This window comes from Erinaceus europaeus, chromosome 18 (genome assembly GCF_950295315.1).
Source record: "Erinaceus europaeus chromosome 18, mEriEur2.1, whole genome shotgun sequence".
Lineage (NCBI taxonomy): Eukaryota > Metazoa > Chordata > Mammalia > Eulipotyphla > Erinaceidae > Erinaceus > Erinaceus europaeus.
The window spans coordinates 71,661,700-71,676,468 of record NC_080179.1 but is presented as its reverse complement, the minus strand read 5'-3'; the positions used below and the strand labels follow the sequence as shown (position 1 = coordinate 71,676,468).

General features: G+C 38.1%; 1 protein-coding gene across 4 annotated transcripts in view; it reads left to right on the top strand.

The window, feature by feature from the left end:
* PRPF40A (pre-mRNA processing factor 40 homolog A) overlaps positions 1-14,769 on the top strand; it is a 45,215-nt gene that overhangs the window by 16,501 nt on the left and 13,945 nt on the right. For all 4 annotated transcript variants that reach the window (XM_007527344.3, XM_060178136.1, XM_007527345.3 and 1 more), the window contains exons 4-14: positions 1,146-1,176; positions 1,988-2,004; positions 4,714-4,824; positions 5,627-5,747; positions 5,973-6,026; positions 7,785-7,809; positions 8,694-9,065; positions 11,750-11,858; positions 12,921-12,985; positions 13,284-13,448; positions 14,244-14,352. In XM_007527344.3, the coding sequence (XP_007527406.2) occupies positions 1,146-1,176; positions 1,988-2,004; positions 4,714-4,824; positions 5,627-5,747; positions 5,973-6,026; positions 7,785-7,809; positions 8,694-9,065; positions 11,750-11,858; positions 12,921-12,985; positions 13,284-13,448; positions 14,244-14,352 (1,179 nt within the window). The remainder of the gene's footprint in view (positions 1-1,145; positions 1,177-1,987; positions 2,005-4,713; positions 4,825-5,626; positions 5,748-5,972; positions 6,027-7,784; positions 7,810-8,693; positions 9,066-11,749; positions 11,859-12,920; positions 12,986-13,283; positions 13,449-14,243; positions 14,353-14,769) is intronic.

The window sequence follows — 14,769 nt, the reverse complement described above, 5'->3', positions numbered from 1 at the left end:
TTTCGTGACACATCAGTGATGACATTTGAAAAATCACAGCTGTATTACTTTCAGTAGGTATTATGGTAATTCATAAATCGTTATGACATTCAAGTTTGTGCCTTCTTTATTACCCAGTAGGTTGATAGTAGTGATTTCTCCCCAATATATTCCTTTCATTAGACTTGTTCATTAGATATGAGCATTGCAGGTGAGACACAAGGGTATTGAATAACCAGAACATCACTCAGGTCAGGCACATGTGGTTCTAAGACTTGAACTGGGAGCCTCAAGCGTGCAAGCCCAGTTTAACAGTTGAGCTTTTTTCCTTTTCGTTTAAATTATTTTATTATCTTAATTTATTTCATAAAGATAGCCAAAAATCAAGAGCAAGGGGGGTATAGGGAAGGAGAGAGAGACACTTGCAGCCTTTCTTCCCTACTCATGAAGCTTTCCTGCTGCACTCTGTAAAAATCCCTGGAGCAGGGAGGGTAGCTTTGTAGTGAGTGCATCTGATTTTCATGCTGGAGGTCCCTGAGATCATAGATCCATCACCAGCACCACCATATGTCAGTGCTGAGTGGTGCTCTGGTGTCTCCAGTTGGCTCAGAAGTTAACCTTTGGGCCAGCAGGACGATCCCTCCGAGAGGGTAGGCGCCTGCTTCCATGCACCCTACTAGATTCGAGCCTGGCACCACTGCACTTGGGGAATGTAGCGGAGTCTTTTCCTCTCTCCATCTTTCTGTCCCTTTCTAGCTGAAAACATGAGTCCAGAACAGTGCAGCCCTGGTCATGACAATAAATATCAAGTGTTCATGTTGCATTCAGGGTAGGCTTCCCGCTATCTTGAGTCTGGATTGCAGAATTTGGGGCAAAGAGTTGTGTGTTTGTGTTCAGCTGATAATGGTATCAACATATTAAAGTGCTTCAACAGCCCAGATAACTGCTGGCCGCCTCCTCTCTTCCTCCACCTCCACCTTTTATTTGTCCCCCCCCAGTGGATAGCAAGTTCAGAGAACAGAGAACTGCAACTTTCTAGGAACCTTGGGGTCTGTGACTTGAGGGTATTGATTGCATTTTATGAGACATTTATATAAAGTGCATTTTAACTGTTTCACGAGCTGTAAATACGGTGGATATTACTGATTTCACTTTTCTTCTTGCAGCCAGGGGTAAATAATATGGACGTGGCAGCAGGTATGTATACCATTTATGGGGGGTGTAGCCTACTGTACCTGTGCCGTGGGCCTTCCTATTTTGATTCTGTCTGGCTTTTTTTTTTTTCCTGTTTTTTTTTTTTTTCTTCTTAGTTCATAGGTTTTAAATGATTGGTTTCTAAAGCTAAAGGTAATTCATATGAGCTTTGTGGCTAGTGTGCATTTTTCCTTATGTCTTTAGTAGTTTAGGGCGGCACAAAGCTTCCACTGGGAATCTCTGCAGTGACAGACATACTCAGTACTCTGTGTTGTGGAATGTAGTTAGACATGCTTAATTGTTGAAATTTGGTTAGTGCAGAAGAGGAACTGAGTTTTTAAAAGAGTGATGTATGGTGGCTGATAGATGCTGTATTACACTATGCAGTTCTGGAATCTAGACAGTTAAAATTGCCAGAAATGCGAAGTCTAGGACCATAAGTCCAAGGTATTAATGTAACTTAGTAGTTAGCAGAAAATGAGAAATTATAATAGATAACTGTAACAGCAAGAAAAAGAAGCAAAAAAAAAAAAAGAAGAAGAAAAAAAGAAAGAAAGCACAGATGAACTGCCTCCAAGTGAGTGTATAGATTGAAAGTTGCAATGTCACTTAGCTCTGAACAAATTTTGCACTATAGATGTTTGTTTTCTGAGGAATAAGGCAAACACGTTACAGGCAATGGGATTGTATTAGGATATTTAGTGTTAATGGGAGAAGAGGAAGAAATAGTGTGAATGAGTATTTTAAGTCTTCCAAGCTTTGATTATCGTGTTAAAAATACGCTCACCCTCCTCCCCCTTTTTTTTCTTTTTAGGTACAGCATCTGGAGCAGTAAGTATTCTGTGACATTTTTATTTCATTATAATTCAGCTTATTACTTTGGCCCTTACTTCTGTATGTAAAGTTAATCTACTAAGTTGAATCCTTTCCACTTTTTGAATATGAAAGATTAAAGCATATGATTTAGGGTAAACTTTGCTTTCTTAAATTTATGAGATTTACTCTCCAGAGAACCTAAATTGCTTAAGCAAGCAGAAAAAAAAGATATTTAAGTCACTATTTGTTATTTTATTTATTCCCTTTTGTTGCCCTTGTTTTTTTGTTTGTTTTGTTTTATTATTGATGCTGTTGGATAGGACAGAGAGAAATGGACTAAGGAGGGTAAGACGGGGAGAGAAAGACAGACACCTGCAGACCTGCTTCACCACCTGTGCTTAACCTGCTGTGCTACTTCCCAACTCCCTTAAGTCACAGTTTGTTTAAAAAAAAAAAAAAAAGGCACCTATAATGGAAAATATACACCAAATAGATACTTTAGAGCCATTTAAATTTAAGCAAAAAGTAAAAACATATACTTAAAATATACAGATACTATTCAGTTAGGTCTTTCCCCCAGAGACTACCAACATATTTGCAACTTACATCTTTCTGCCTTTTCTCAAACGTAAAAGTTGAATAAAATCTACCTTAAAAGGATAGAACTTCCAATTTAAATGAGATTATACACACAAGCTCTTTTTACTGATATTTAAGCAATAATAATTAAAAAAAAAAACCCTGAAGCCTGAAAATGACACTATAGCCAGTAAGCACAAAATAGCAACTTGTAGTGAGGCTTCAGGCTCACATTTTCCCGAGACATAGAAAAGTATGACAGTATCTGTAAAGAAGCAGTTGCAGATGAACAGAATGCTACTTGTTGTCTGTCTGTCTTAGACTGTCCTGAACACAGTGAGGTTGAGATGAGGCGGTATGCAGAGTGGGTGAGAGTAATCTGCAGTGCCGCTCATGACTGAATTGTTGTTGCTTTCTTTACTGTCTAAACCACTATGAATTAGTAACCCTCCTAAGCTTTGGGTGTTGGGGATTTTGTTTGTTTAAAGAGGCATCTCTGCTTTGTAGACTCAAATATAGAAATCGTAAATACTCAACAGCTTACTATTTGTTTTAATAGTTGACAAATTTCTCCCTGTTATGTACTATACCCTTTACCTTTCATTCTGTTATGTCTTAAGTTCCTCTTTCCTTGATATCCCTTTGACAGTGAAACTTGCATTTTAAATACAGTTATGACACTAATGTTTGGTTTCTATTGAGATGGTGTGGGTGTCATTGCTACCAATGTAATCACTGGCCTCAGTGATTTTAGCCTCACTAAAAATTGCTATTTTGTGCTTACTGGCAATAGTGCCATTTTCAGGCTTCAGGGTTTTTTGTTTGTTTGTTTTTGTTTTTTTATTGCTTAAATATCAGGGCTATACCTGCACTAAGATTACACTGCTCCCAGCAGCTATTTTGCCTGCTTCCTTCCTCTCCTCTACACCTCTCCTCCATCCCTTCCTTCCTTTCTTTCATTATTAGGTAGAACAGAGGGAAGTTAAGAGAGGAAGGAGAGATGAGAGAAGGGGCAGGGAGAGATAGAACTGCAGGCCTGCTTCACCACTTTTGAAGTAGGAATTGGCAGGTAGGGAACCGGGGGCTCAATCTCAGGTCCTTGCACCTGGTAAATTGTGGATTCAGCCCCAGTTGAATGTGATCTAGCCTCCATCACCTTGAAGGAAGCTTCAGTGCTGTGGTCTCTCTCACTTTCTCTCCGGCTCTATCTTAAAAAACAAAAACGAGCGAGTCGGGCGGTATCGCAGTCATTAAGCTGGTTCGAGCCCCCGGCTCCCCACTTGCAGGGGAGTCACTTCACAGGCGGTGAAGCAGGTCTGCAGGTGTCTGTCTTTCTCTCCCCCTCTCTGTCTTCCCCTCCCCTCTCCATTTTTCTCTGTTCTATCCAACAGCAGGGGCAACAAAATGGGAAAAAATGGCCTTCAGGAGCAGTGGGTTTGCAGTAAAGACACCAAGCCCCACTGATAAATCTGGAGGCAAAAAAAAAAAATAGTTCCAAGTCAAACTTTGTCTTAACCTATTTTGTATTAAGCTATTTTTAGTCATTGTTTCTTTGCTTGATTTTATGCTGATGTTAAATACTGATTGCCACCCAAGAACCACTTTGTCAGATTTTTGACATGAGTGTCTTTGTGGCATGTCAGTTTTATTTTATCGGCAAAGATTTATTTATTCATTAATAAGAAACCATGCAGTACGAGGGCTCAAGCTTGAGAGTCCAGTAGTATCGACTGAGCCAACCTACCAGGACACAGCATGTCAATTTTAAACTTTGTTCAAAAATATAAAGTTCTGGGGCTTAGAGTTGTTGAGCATATAAGGAATCTGCCTTTGCTGCATAGCTTTTTCTTGCTGAGAGGTATTGTCTATATTACGTTTTAAGTTTTACTGCTCTGAGAAGAGCATTTGTACCCTTTTAATTCTGAGGCTGTAGAATAGAGAGACCGGACTGGATCCATGCTACTTTTGACGTACTTAGATACTTTTAATGGTTTATTCTTCATAACCTCCCTGCCTATATTCTAGATCACTTACTATAAAAAGTGTACCCACGGTATCTTATTCTTTCATGTATTTCTTTGATGCCACTGATAATTCACTATCAATGATACTGTTAAGTAATTTATATCTATTATTTTTCTTTAGAAATCAATGTGGACTGAACATAAGTCACCTGATGGAAGGACTTATTACTATAATACTGAAACAAAGCAGTCCACCTGGGAGAAACCAGATGATCTTAAAACACCTGCTGAGGTAAAAGTTTAGTGGCTGAGAATGAAAGATTGTTAAATAAACTTGGTCATGACTTTTATGATTTTGTGTATATTATTGTGAAAAGTCTTATAAAGTCTAAGCATGACTTAACCAGATTTTGCTTTTTCCCTAAATTTTGTTTTTCTTGCATGTATAATATTGGAGAAGTCTGTTTAAAATACACACAGTAATTTTTAACCGTGGCAGTATGTGGGCCCAAGAACACAGAATTTGAAACTCAGATCTGGTTTTGACTCTCTATTTTTAGTGGGTGTTTGGATTGCTAGTTTAAATGCTGTAATATTACAAAGATGAAATAATACATTAAGAAACCCGTATCACTTATAGGTATCCTGTAACTTGTCATTTATATTGCATCATGTCACAAGCCTTTAAAATGTATAGTTTGGGGAGTCGGGAGGTAGCGCAGCGGGTTAAGCGCACTTGGCGCCAAGTACAAGGACCGGCATTAGGATCCCGGTTCAAGCCCCCGGCTCCCCACCTGCAGGGGAGTCACTTCACAGGCGGTGAAGCAGGTCTGCAGGTGTCTGTCTTTCTCTCCCCCCCTCTGTCTTCCCCTCCTCTCTCCATTTCTCTCTGTCCTATCCAACAATGACGACATGATCAACAACAACAATAATGACAGCAATAAAACAACAAGGGCAACAAAAGATAATAAATACATATTTAAAAAAGAAAAAAAAATAAAATGTATAGTTTGATAGTGTCTGGTTAATAAAAACAGTCATGTGTATGGTGCTAAATATATAACTTATAAATGAAGGTTTTTCTGTCTCTCTAGCAACTTTTGTCTAAATGCCCTTGGAAGGAGTACAAATCTGACTCTGGAAAGCCTTATTATTATAATTCTCAAACGAAAGAGTCCCGCTGGGCCAAACCTAAAGAACTCGAGGACCTTGAAGGTAAAACAAGAAAAAATAATTTTCATGTTCATTTTTAACATGTGTATGTTATTCACAATGAAACAGTCCATCGAATTGTACAGCCTGTTTTTAAAAATTTAAATCATTAGCTCGTATTAAATGGTGTAATAATAGTTTTGTGGGCTTTTATTTTCTTGTTGCTTTAGATCTCGGTTTTATAGATTTTAAATAGATTTTTATTTGATTTGATTCCACTGAAACTAGGATACCAGAATACCATTGTTGCTGGAAGTCTTATTACAAAATCAAACCTGCATGGTGAGCTGCTTTGATAATTCATTTTCTGTCATTACTTAACATTTTAGAGTATGTCACTTATGTGCACTAACCATGGTTGGGTAAATCGTCAGAGAGTATCTTTTAATTCAGAAAAATTATTTCATTTAAGGGTTATATTATAAATGAGCTTCTTTTGAAGTAATATCTGAATATTGGGCACTTCCAATGTAGGACAATCCATCTAGCAAATAAATTTATCAAAAGACAAATTTATATACTAAAAGCTATACATTTATAATGCTAATATTCCAAAATAGCCTTGATACGTATTTGTCATGGGAGACTTTTTAAAAATTTATTTATTTGTTTATTTATTCATTATTGGATAGAGACAGAGTGAATTTGAGAGAGATGGGGGGATAAAGAGGGAGAAAGACACCTGCAGCCCTGCTTCGTCACTCATGAAGCTTTCCCACTGCAGGTGGGGACCAGGGCCTTTACCCTGGGTCCGTACACACTGTAGTATGTGCATTTAACCAGGTGCATCACTGCCTGGCCCAGAAGAATTTTCTTTCTTTTTTCTTTTTTTTTTTTAAGTCTCACAAAGGAAGAATTTATTAATGGACACAAAGGACAGAGAGCCAGAGCATCACTCTGGCACATGCAGTGCAGGGCATTGAACTCCGGATTTCACGATCTGAATTCCAGTGGTCTAGCCACTATGATGCCTCCTTGGCTGCAAAGGAAGAATTTCTCAACATAACCACCTACTCAGTACACCCTGAAAATCAACACCTTTTTATTACCTAATGTAAGGCCCAAGACACATTAGACTGTAGTGTGACTAATATTTCATATAAGAAGCAACAGAATATTGATGTTATATGTCATGTAGAATGGCATAGAGCAAGAGAGAATAGACAGACTGACTATGAAGTAGAAAAGACCAGAGCGCTGCTCGTTACTGACTCAAGTCTACATCCTCCTTTTAGGTCATCTCTATCTTAGATTGTCATTGGATTCAAAACACATGTTAATTTTTATTATTAGTGATAATCCCTTTTTAATGTTTTCCAGCCTTTACAGTGGGGTTACTGTTGGTACTATTTCATGAAGAGTTAGCTTGGTCATTTTCATGTAGCACTTTATTCCTTAGTAGTGCTGAATAAATGAAATTTTTATTACCCTTAAAAATATATCTAGAATTAAAGCTAGAGTATTAAGTTTTATCTTGAAAGCTTAATTTGTTTCTGTTGTTCTATTAGCATTTGCTAATAATATTGTAGATAAGTAAGTTTCCAGTTTCTTTGTTAGGAATACTAAGCTCATTTCTGATGTAACCTCATTACAAGTAGTTGTTACATACAGATATTTGTCACTGCTAGTATATACAGACTGGAATTTCATAATAGAAATGTAACCCCATTTTGAAGTTAGTGTCTTAAAATTCACATAATTTTATCACTGGGAAAAATACTATATTATTTCTACAGCTATGCAGATAGTTTCATGTACTTTTTGACATAGCTATCAGCCTTAGAGAAAATAGCAATGGGGGAGAAACTTAGAAACTACTGGTTTTTTTGTTTTTTTTTTTTAATTTGTCTTCTGACTTAATTTGCTGCTTTGGAACTTGAGAGCCAGCATTTGTGAAAGCAAAGTTTTTTATCTTTGTTTTGTTTTATATTAAGTTAGATTTTCTTGTGTGATAATACTTTTTTTATTCAAATATTTGTCTTCAGTGGTTATATTTTAATACTATGTTGTAGTTAACTTCTCTTTTTTCTCTGTCAATAGCAATGATCAAAGCTGAAGAAAGTAGGTAAGCAATTTTGGATAGCTCAGTATATACATGTTTAAAGTTTGGCATTTCTAAAATAGTGTTTGAACTGTTTGTTTTGCAGTTTGGTAATATTTAACATATTAGACGACAGTGTAGATGACTAGGGGCATGGAGAGAGATACTTCACATAGATAAAAGTTGTTCACCTGGATTTTGATTATTTTAATTTGAGCTGCATCCTTTAAGAATAAGGCGGTGTTACAGAAGCATCCAAAATGTGTTTTGAATTAATTGGTGAATGGAAGACACATTGATATTTCTATTCAAGATTTTTTTACTCCTTGGCTTTTCTGGGGTTTTATGCCTACACAGCTCCCAGTAGGCTTTTTGTTTCTCTTTTTCCTTTTCATATTTTTTTTCCATGTAGTATGTAAAAGAACGAGAGGAAGAGATGAGACACCACAGCCCTCCTTGCTTCACCATTGTGATGCATGCCTTGTAGGCAGTGCTCTTCTCCTATGGTAGCCAGAGGCTTGAACTGTGTCCCCATGCATGGTGAAATGTTTGCTTTGCATGCGGAACTACCTCCCGCCTCCTTAAGGTGCTTTTTGAATTGGTAGAAATGGGAAAGTTTAAAGCTCTCAGAAATGTATGCTATACATTCGATTTTGTAGTGTAACGACAGAACATTTTTGTAGGTCGAAATAAGTTACTGGACTTTTGGAAACGCAGGCCATTGTGAATTTTTGCTCCAGTAAAGCCACTCAGTTTCATTCCTTGAATGATGCACCAGTTTGGCAGCACTGGTAAATTTTTCCCCCTTGTTCAGGTTCCCTATATTCATCTGACACTGAGGTAAAGACTAGCCTTGCTTAGCCCGGCGGCTGTGAATGACATGTCTGCTTTCCTCCTTCCGTGTGCAGTAAGCAGGAGGAGTGCGGCACCACACCGGCAGCCCCTGTGCCGACAGCAGAAATCCCAGCCGCCATGAGCACCATGGCTGCTGCAGAAGCAGCTGCTGCTGTTGTTGCGGCGGCGGCAGCTGCTGCTGCCGCCGCTGCAGCCAATGCCAGTGCTTCCACCTCTGCTTCGAACACTGTTGGTGGGACTGGTCCGGTTGTTCCAGAGCCTGAAGTTACTTCCATCGTTGCTGCTGTTGTAGATAATGAGAGTACCGTAACAATTTCAACTGAAGAACAGTCTCAGCTTACCAGTACTCCTGTCGCTCAGGATCAAAATACTGATGCCTCCAGTAACACTGGAGAAGAAACATCTAAGCAGGAAATAGCAACTGAGTAAGTTTAGTAACTTAGTTAAATCACTACCAAACTTCATTAATACAGGGATGTACGTATGTAAAGTGCTGAAATTAAGTGCTTAAAACTCTTAAGCGAATGAAAACACAAGCTATTAGATAATGCATTCAATTTGGAACAAAGTTTTGTGCATACTACCAAAGCATTACAATACTAGTCCACAGGAGTTAAGGGGAGGGGTCAGAAGACTTGATGTGAAAATGCATTTTTTGATGCACTCTTCAATCTAAAGCAGTGCGAGACCCTTGCTTACTAAAATCAGTTATTTGAAAAGACAAGGGCACCGACTTAGCACAACGTTACATGGAAGTGCTGTACTTTCATGTTAACAAGCAAGATAAATAGGAAAAATGCATACACAGCTTTGAGAAAGTACATATAAATACTAGAATTAAATTATCCAGGAAGCTTATGAAAAGTCATTTGGATGTAGTAGTATTTGCAAAAAATGCCAGTGTTGTGATGCTGTTCTGTCACAGAAACTAAAATGAGGTAGACAGAAACAAAGGTAACAGCAAAGTGGAGGAAAACTTCCATCTCACTGTTGGTGTGAGTAAACTTATTTTTTAATAAGGCAAAAGGAGTCCACACACCTGTCAATTTACAGTTCACCTGTCCTTCTTGCTTGGTTTCTAATAAGAAAAGGCTATACTTTCGCTTTACTAGTTGTAAGTCCTAAACTTGAGCTGTGCTCAACATTAATGTCTATAAGCAGATATGCTGACTTTATCCAGACCTAAACATGATCGCTCATCTTTAAGCAAATTGTCTTCACCTCCACCCATTTTTGTGATCATTTTGAATGCCTTTTTCTGATGATAAGTTTAAAATGATATATGGTGTTTGAAAGTATAAAATAATAGCATTTGTTTCTATACTGCCCTTTTTGTTCAGTCAAAATCTATGCATACATGAAAACATACATGTGTATGTTTCAATATGAGACATTAGCGTTGACAAAATACCATCCCTGTCATTTGAACAATGTATTGTATTACATTGCATATATTTTTAGTTTTTGTCTACTGATAAGACATTTAGGCTTTTTGGAATAATTTCAGAACTTTATTTTACTACAGTTAAATTTATTTTTCGTAGTTTAGCAATAGATTGCATTGTGCTCTTTTCCAGTGCCTAAAAGATAATGTGCTTTTTATTTTAATTCCTATGATACAAATCATTTATCACTGTTGATTTTGGCTAGTCTTTAATTCTGACAGTTTAGATATAGTTGAAGATTCTTGATTGGGAGAAAGACAAACCTCAGCATCACTGATTTTTGCCATGATATTTTCTTATGATTCCATATAGGACAAAATGTGTCATATGACTTTTTCATTTCAAGAAGTTCTCCTAAGTACAGTGGATGATTTCGTTTTTAATATGTTTCTTATTTTAGATAGAGACAAGTAGGAGAGAGGGGCTAGAGGTGCTTTACCACTTGTGAACCTTCTCCCCACCTCCCCCCATAGTGGTGACTGGGGGCTTGGACCTGGGTCCTAGGGCAGTGTAACATGAGTGCTTGACTGGTCGAGTGTCAGTTGATGAATCTTTTGTGTGTTGATTCATTTTGTTACGAACTAGTGAAGAGTAAATACTGTTGTGTTATGGGTCATTAAGTCTGTCACTCAGTCCTGCTGTGGTAGTTTGCAGTCAGCCGTTAAGTAGTAATGTAAATTCATGAGAAAGGGTTACATTTCAGTAAACTGCATAGGAATAGTTAGTTTTATTGGATTTTGTCTTTGCCTGATAATTAGACGGACCGGACTTGATATGATCTTTGTTTTACTTATTTTTTGTTTATAGACACTTTCCCAATTTCTCCATTATGAAGGCAGAAGCTTCTATTTTTTAAAATTAATATATTTTATTTATCTTTTTTTTTTTGCCTCCAGGGTTATTGCTTGGGGCTCGATGCCTGCACTACGAATCCACTGCTCCTGGAGGCCATTTTTCCCCCCTTTTGTTGCCCTTGATTATCGGTGTTGTTACTATTATTGCTGTCATCGTTGAATAGGACAGAGAGAAATGGAGAAAGGAGGGGGAGACAGAGGGGGAGAGAAAGATAGACACCTGCAGACCTGCTTCACCGCCTGTGAAGCGACTCCCCTGCAGGTGGGGAGCCGGGGCCTCGAACCGGGATCCTTCCGCCAGTCCTTGCGCTTTGCGCCATCTGCATTTAACATGCTGAGCTACTGCCTGGCCCCTCTATTTTATTTATCTTAATGAGAGAACTACAGAAAGATCAACACACAGAGATACCAGAGCACTGCTCAGCTCTGGCTTATGGTGGTACTGGAGACTGAAGCCTGGACCTCAGAGCCTCAGGAAGGAAAGTCTTTTGCATAATCATGCTCTCTCTCCTGCTCTTGCAAAAGTTTGTATTAGCTGTTTTTGGAATACAGAGTTGTAAACTAATAAAAATTGTATAAGTAAATATTTATTTTGAACTTTGTCCCAGGATCTTATCAGGTCTTTTTTTTTTTTTTTTTTTAATCTATACATGGTCTCTCTTTGTATTCAGGTAACTGTATAAGGACATTTTGTGCTAAAATTGTGAAGTAATATATAGCTCAATATCAGGCACTTAAATAGTTGAAATGTTCTTCTAAGTGAAATAAATGTTTATTTAGCTACTAATTGACATTTAAATTTCCTTCTAGTTTTACTCCCAAAAAAGAGGAGGAAGAAAATCAGCCAGCCAAAAAAACATACACATGGAATACAAAAGAGGAAGCAAAGCAAGCATTTAAAGAATTACTGAAAGAAAAGGTATTTTTTTTAAATAATTTTTACATGACATGTCATAATAAATGAAGTTATTCTTTACTGCAGTCAGTATCTTGCCTGATACCTCTACTGAAAATAACATTTTTGGCACTGTATGAATAGTAAAATGAGAATAAAAAGTTTCTATTGCTATCTTGTACCTGGTGCTATGTGGTATATTCCACGTCAGGATTCTTAAACCTAAAGTTTTTTATTCATAAGAATCACTGCATGGCTCTGCATGGCACTGGGAGATAAACTCAGGGCCTTGCACATGGGTGGCGTGCGTGCTGTACTGTATTAGCTATATCCTGGCCCTATTTAATTGGTACTATAAAGAAAAAAATACTCCGCAAAGTGCAAGGGCCGCATAAGGATCCCGGTTCGAGCCCCCGGCTCCCCACCTGCAGGGGAGTCACTTCACAGGCGGTGAAGCAGGTCTGCAGGTGTCTGTCTTTCTCTCCCCCTCTCTGTCTTCCCCTCCTCTCTCCATTTCTCTCTGTCCTATCTGACAACAATAACAACTACAACAAGCACAACAAACAAGGGCAACACAATTTCTTCTAGCGTTTGCCCTTCTTCCGTAGCCAGTCAACAGCGTCAGGTTGAGCCTGATGTCAAGTTTCGAGACCTCCTCTGAATCTGGAGAGGTGGCAGTCGTTGACTGTGTGGGTCATAGTCTGTCTGGAGCCGCAGGGGCAGTTCGGGTCGTCTCTGGCTCCCCAGCGATGGAACATAGCGGCGCACCGGCCATGGCCTGTTCGATAGCGATGGAGGAGGGCCCGATGGGAAAAATAGCCTCCAGGAGCAGTGCCTGCAGGCACCGTAACCCTGGAGGCCAAAAAAAAAAAAATGCTTCTGCTGTTTCAGTTTCAGTTTTCTTTCTAGTCTGTAGGTATATTACACAGATATGTCTTGCTTCAGTAGGAAATTGTTTTAGAACTTTTTTCAATCTCCTGCAGAGGAAGTGCTTGATGTATGCAGTAAGTGTTGCACTTCATTCCCTGTTGTGTTATTGTTACTCTAAGTATTTGAAAATTTAATTTATCACTAACTGGTTTTCAGAGGGTTCCATCTAATGCTTCATGGGAACAAGCTATGAAAATGATCATTAACGATCCACGGTACAGGTAATACTTTTACTTATTTAATTTTCACTTTGATTATACCAAACTCAACAAATTTAAAGTTGTGTAGTGTACCTTATTAGTATTAGAAACCAATAATAAAGTTGTTTTACGTCTGGTAGAACTAGAGGACCAAAGACATAATAATTAGAACATCCTGCTTAGGAGGAAAATCGAATTGTTTTAAAGTAGAAATTATTTTCTATGTAATATTTTTCATAACTAATGAATGAAACCAATTGTTTATTCAAAGCATTGCCATTTAGTGACCTAGTATTCACTTTTATTTTCTGTTATTTAGTGCGTTAGCAAAACTGAGTGAAAAAAAGCAGGCCTTCAATGCTTATAAAGTACAGACAGAGAAAGAAGAAAAAGAAGAAGCTAGATCAAAATACAAAGAGGCTAAGGAATCCTTTCAGCGTTTTCTTGAAAATCATGAGAAAATGACTTCCACAACCAGATACAAGTAAGATTTTTGTATGGTATATATCTATACGTGTGCTGTATGTTTACTGCACTATTTTTTTTAATATGTATTTATTTATTCCCTTTTGTTCTAGTTACTAGTGTTGTTGTCATTGTTGGATAGGACAGAGAGAAATGGAGAGAGGAGGGGAAGACAGGGGGGAGAGAAAGACAGACACCTGCAGACCTGCTTCACCGCCTGTGAGGCGAGTCCCCTGCATGTGTGGAGCTGGGGATTCTAACCGGGATCCTTACTCTGGTCCTTGCGCTTCGTGCCACCTGCACTTAACCCACTGCGCTACCGCCTGACTCCCTTACTGCACTATTTCTGTGTGGAACTTCTTGTGCTGATTTTAAGTACTTGATTTAGCTATGTGCTTAACTATTCTTTGAAATCTATTAGTTCCAGGAAAAGTTTGGTAATTTCTATAACTTCTCTATATTACTGGGATGGTCCCAACTATCCAACACTGCTCAATAGGAAATATCACCTCTATCTCTATGGAGAAATGGAGGGCTAGCTGTATTGTTATTTATTTTACCAGAGCACTGCTCAGCTTTGGCTTATGGTGGTGCAAAGGATAGAACCTGGGACTTTGGGGTCTCAGGCATGAATGTCTCAGACTTTGCATAACCAGCATGCTATCTCCACAGTCCCCATGTACTGCTATTTTCTTAATTATATACGTTTCCATGAATTTAGAGGAGAGTATTTATTTGGTGACTATTTAGTATAAAATTGAGGTAGTTAAAATATTGTTGTATTAAAGTAAATATTTTGTTTTTTAACAAATAGAAAAGCAGAACAAATGTTTGGAGAGATGGAAGTCTGGAATGCAATATCAGAACGCGATCGTCTTGAAATTTATGAAGATGTTTTATTCTTTCTTTCAAAAAAAGAAAAGGTATTCATTCTTAGCTAGTGGTATTTATAGATAAGATGACATGTTTATTCTGATTCATAGACACTTTATAACATGCCTACCTTTGTAAGATTATTCAGGTTATGTGATTAGCTGTTCTGCTTATCAGAAATGAGTTTTTAGTTGTCATTGATGGGGACATAGTTGTAATTAAATTAGTGCTGAATTATCATAGGTTGGCAGCTATCTTTGGCCTCTTTTGAAAGATTAAAAACTTATTTTAGGGCCAGAAAGTTTATTCACTGGGTAGGACACAGCATTGCGATGAACGTGGCCCTAGCACACATGTGTCTGACGAAAGCTCTGATGTTATGGTTCTCTGTGTCTGAATGAAACAGTGTCCTGGAGTGGCCAAGCTGCGTGCATGCGTGCGTGCATACGCACACACACACACACACG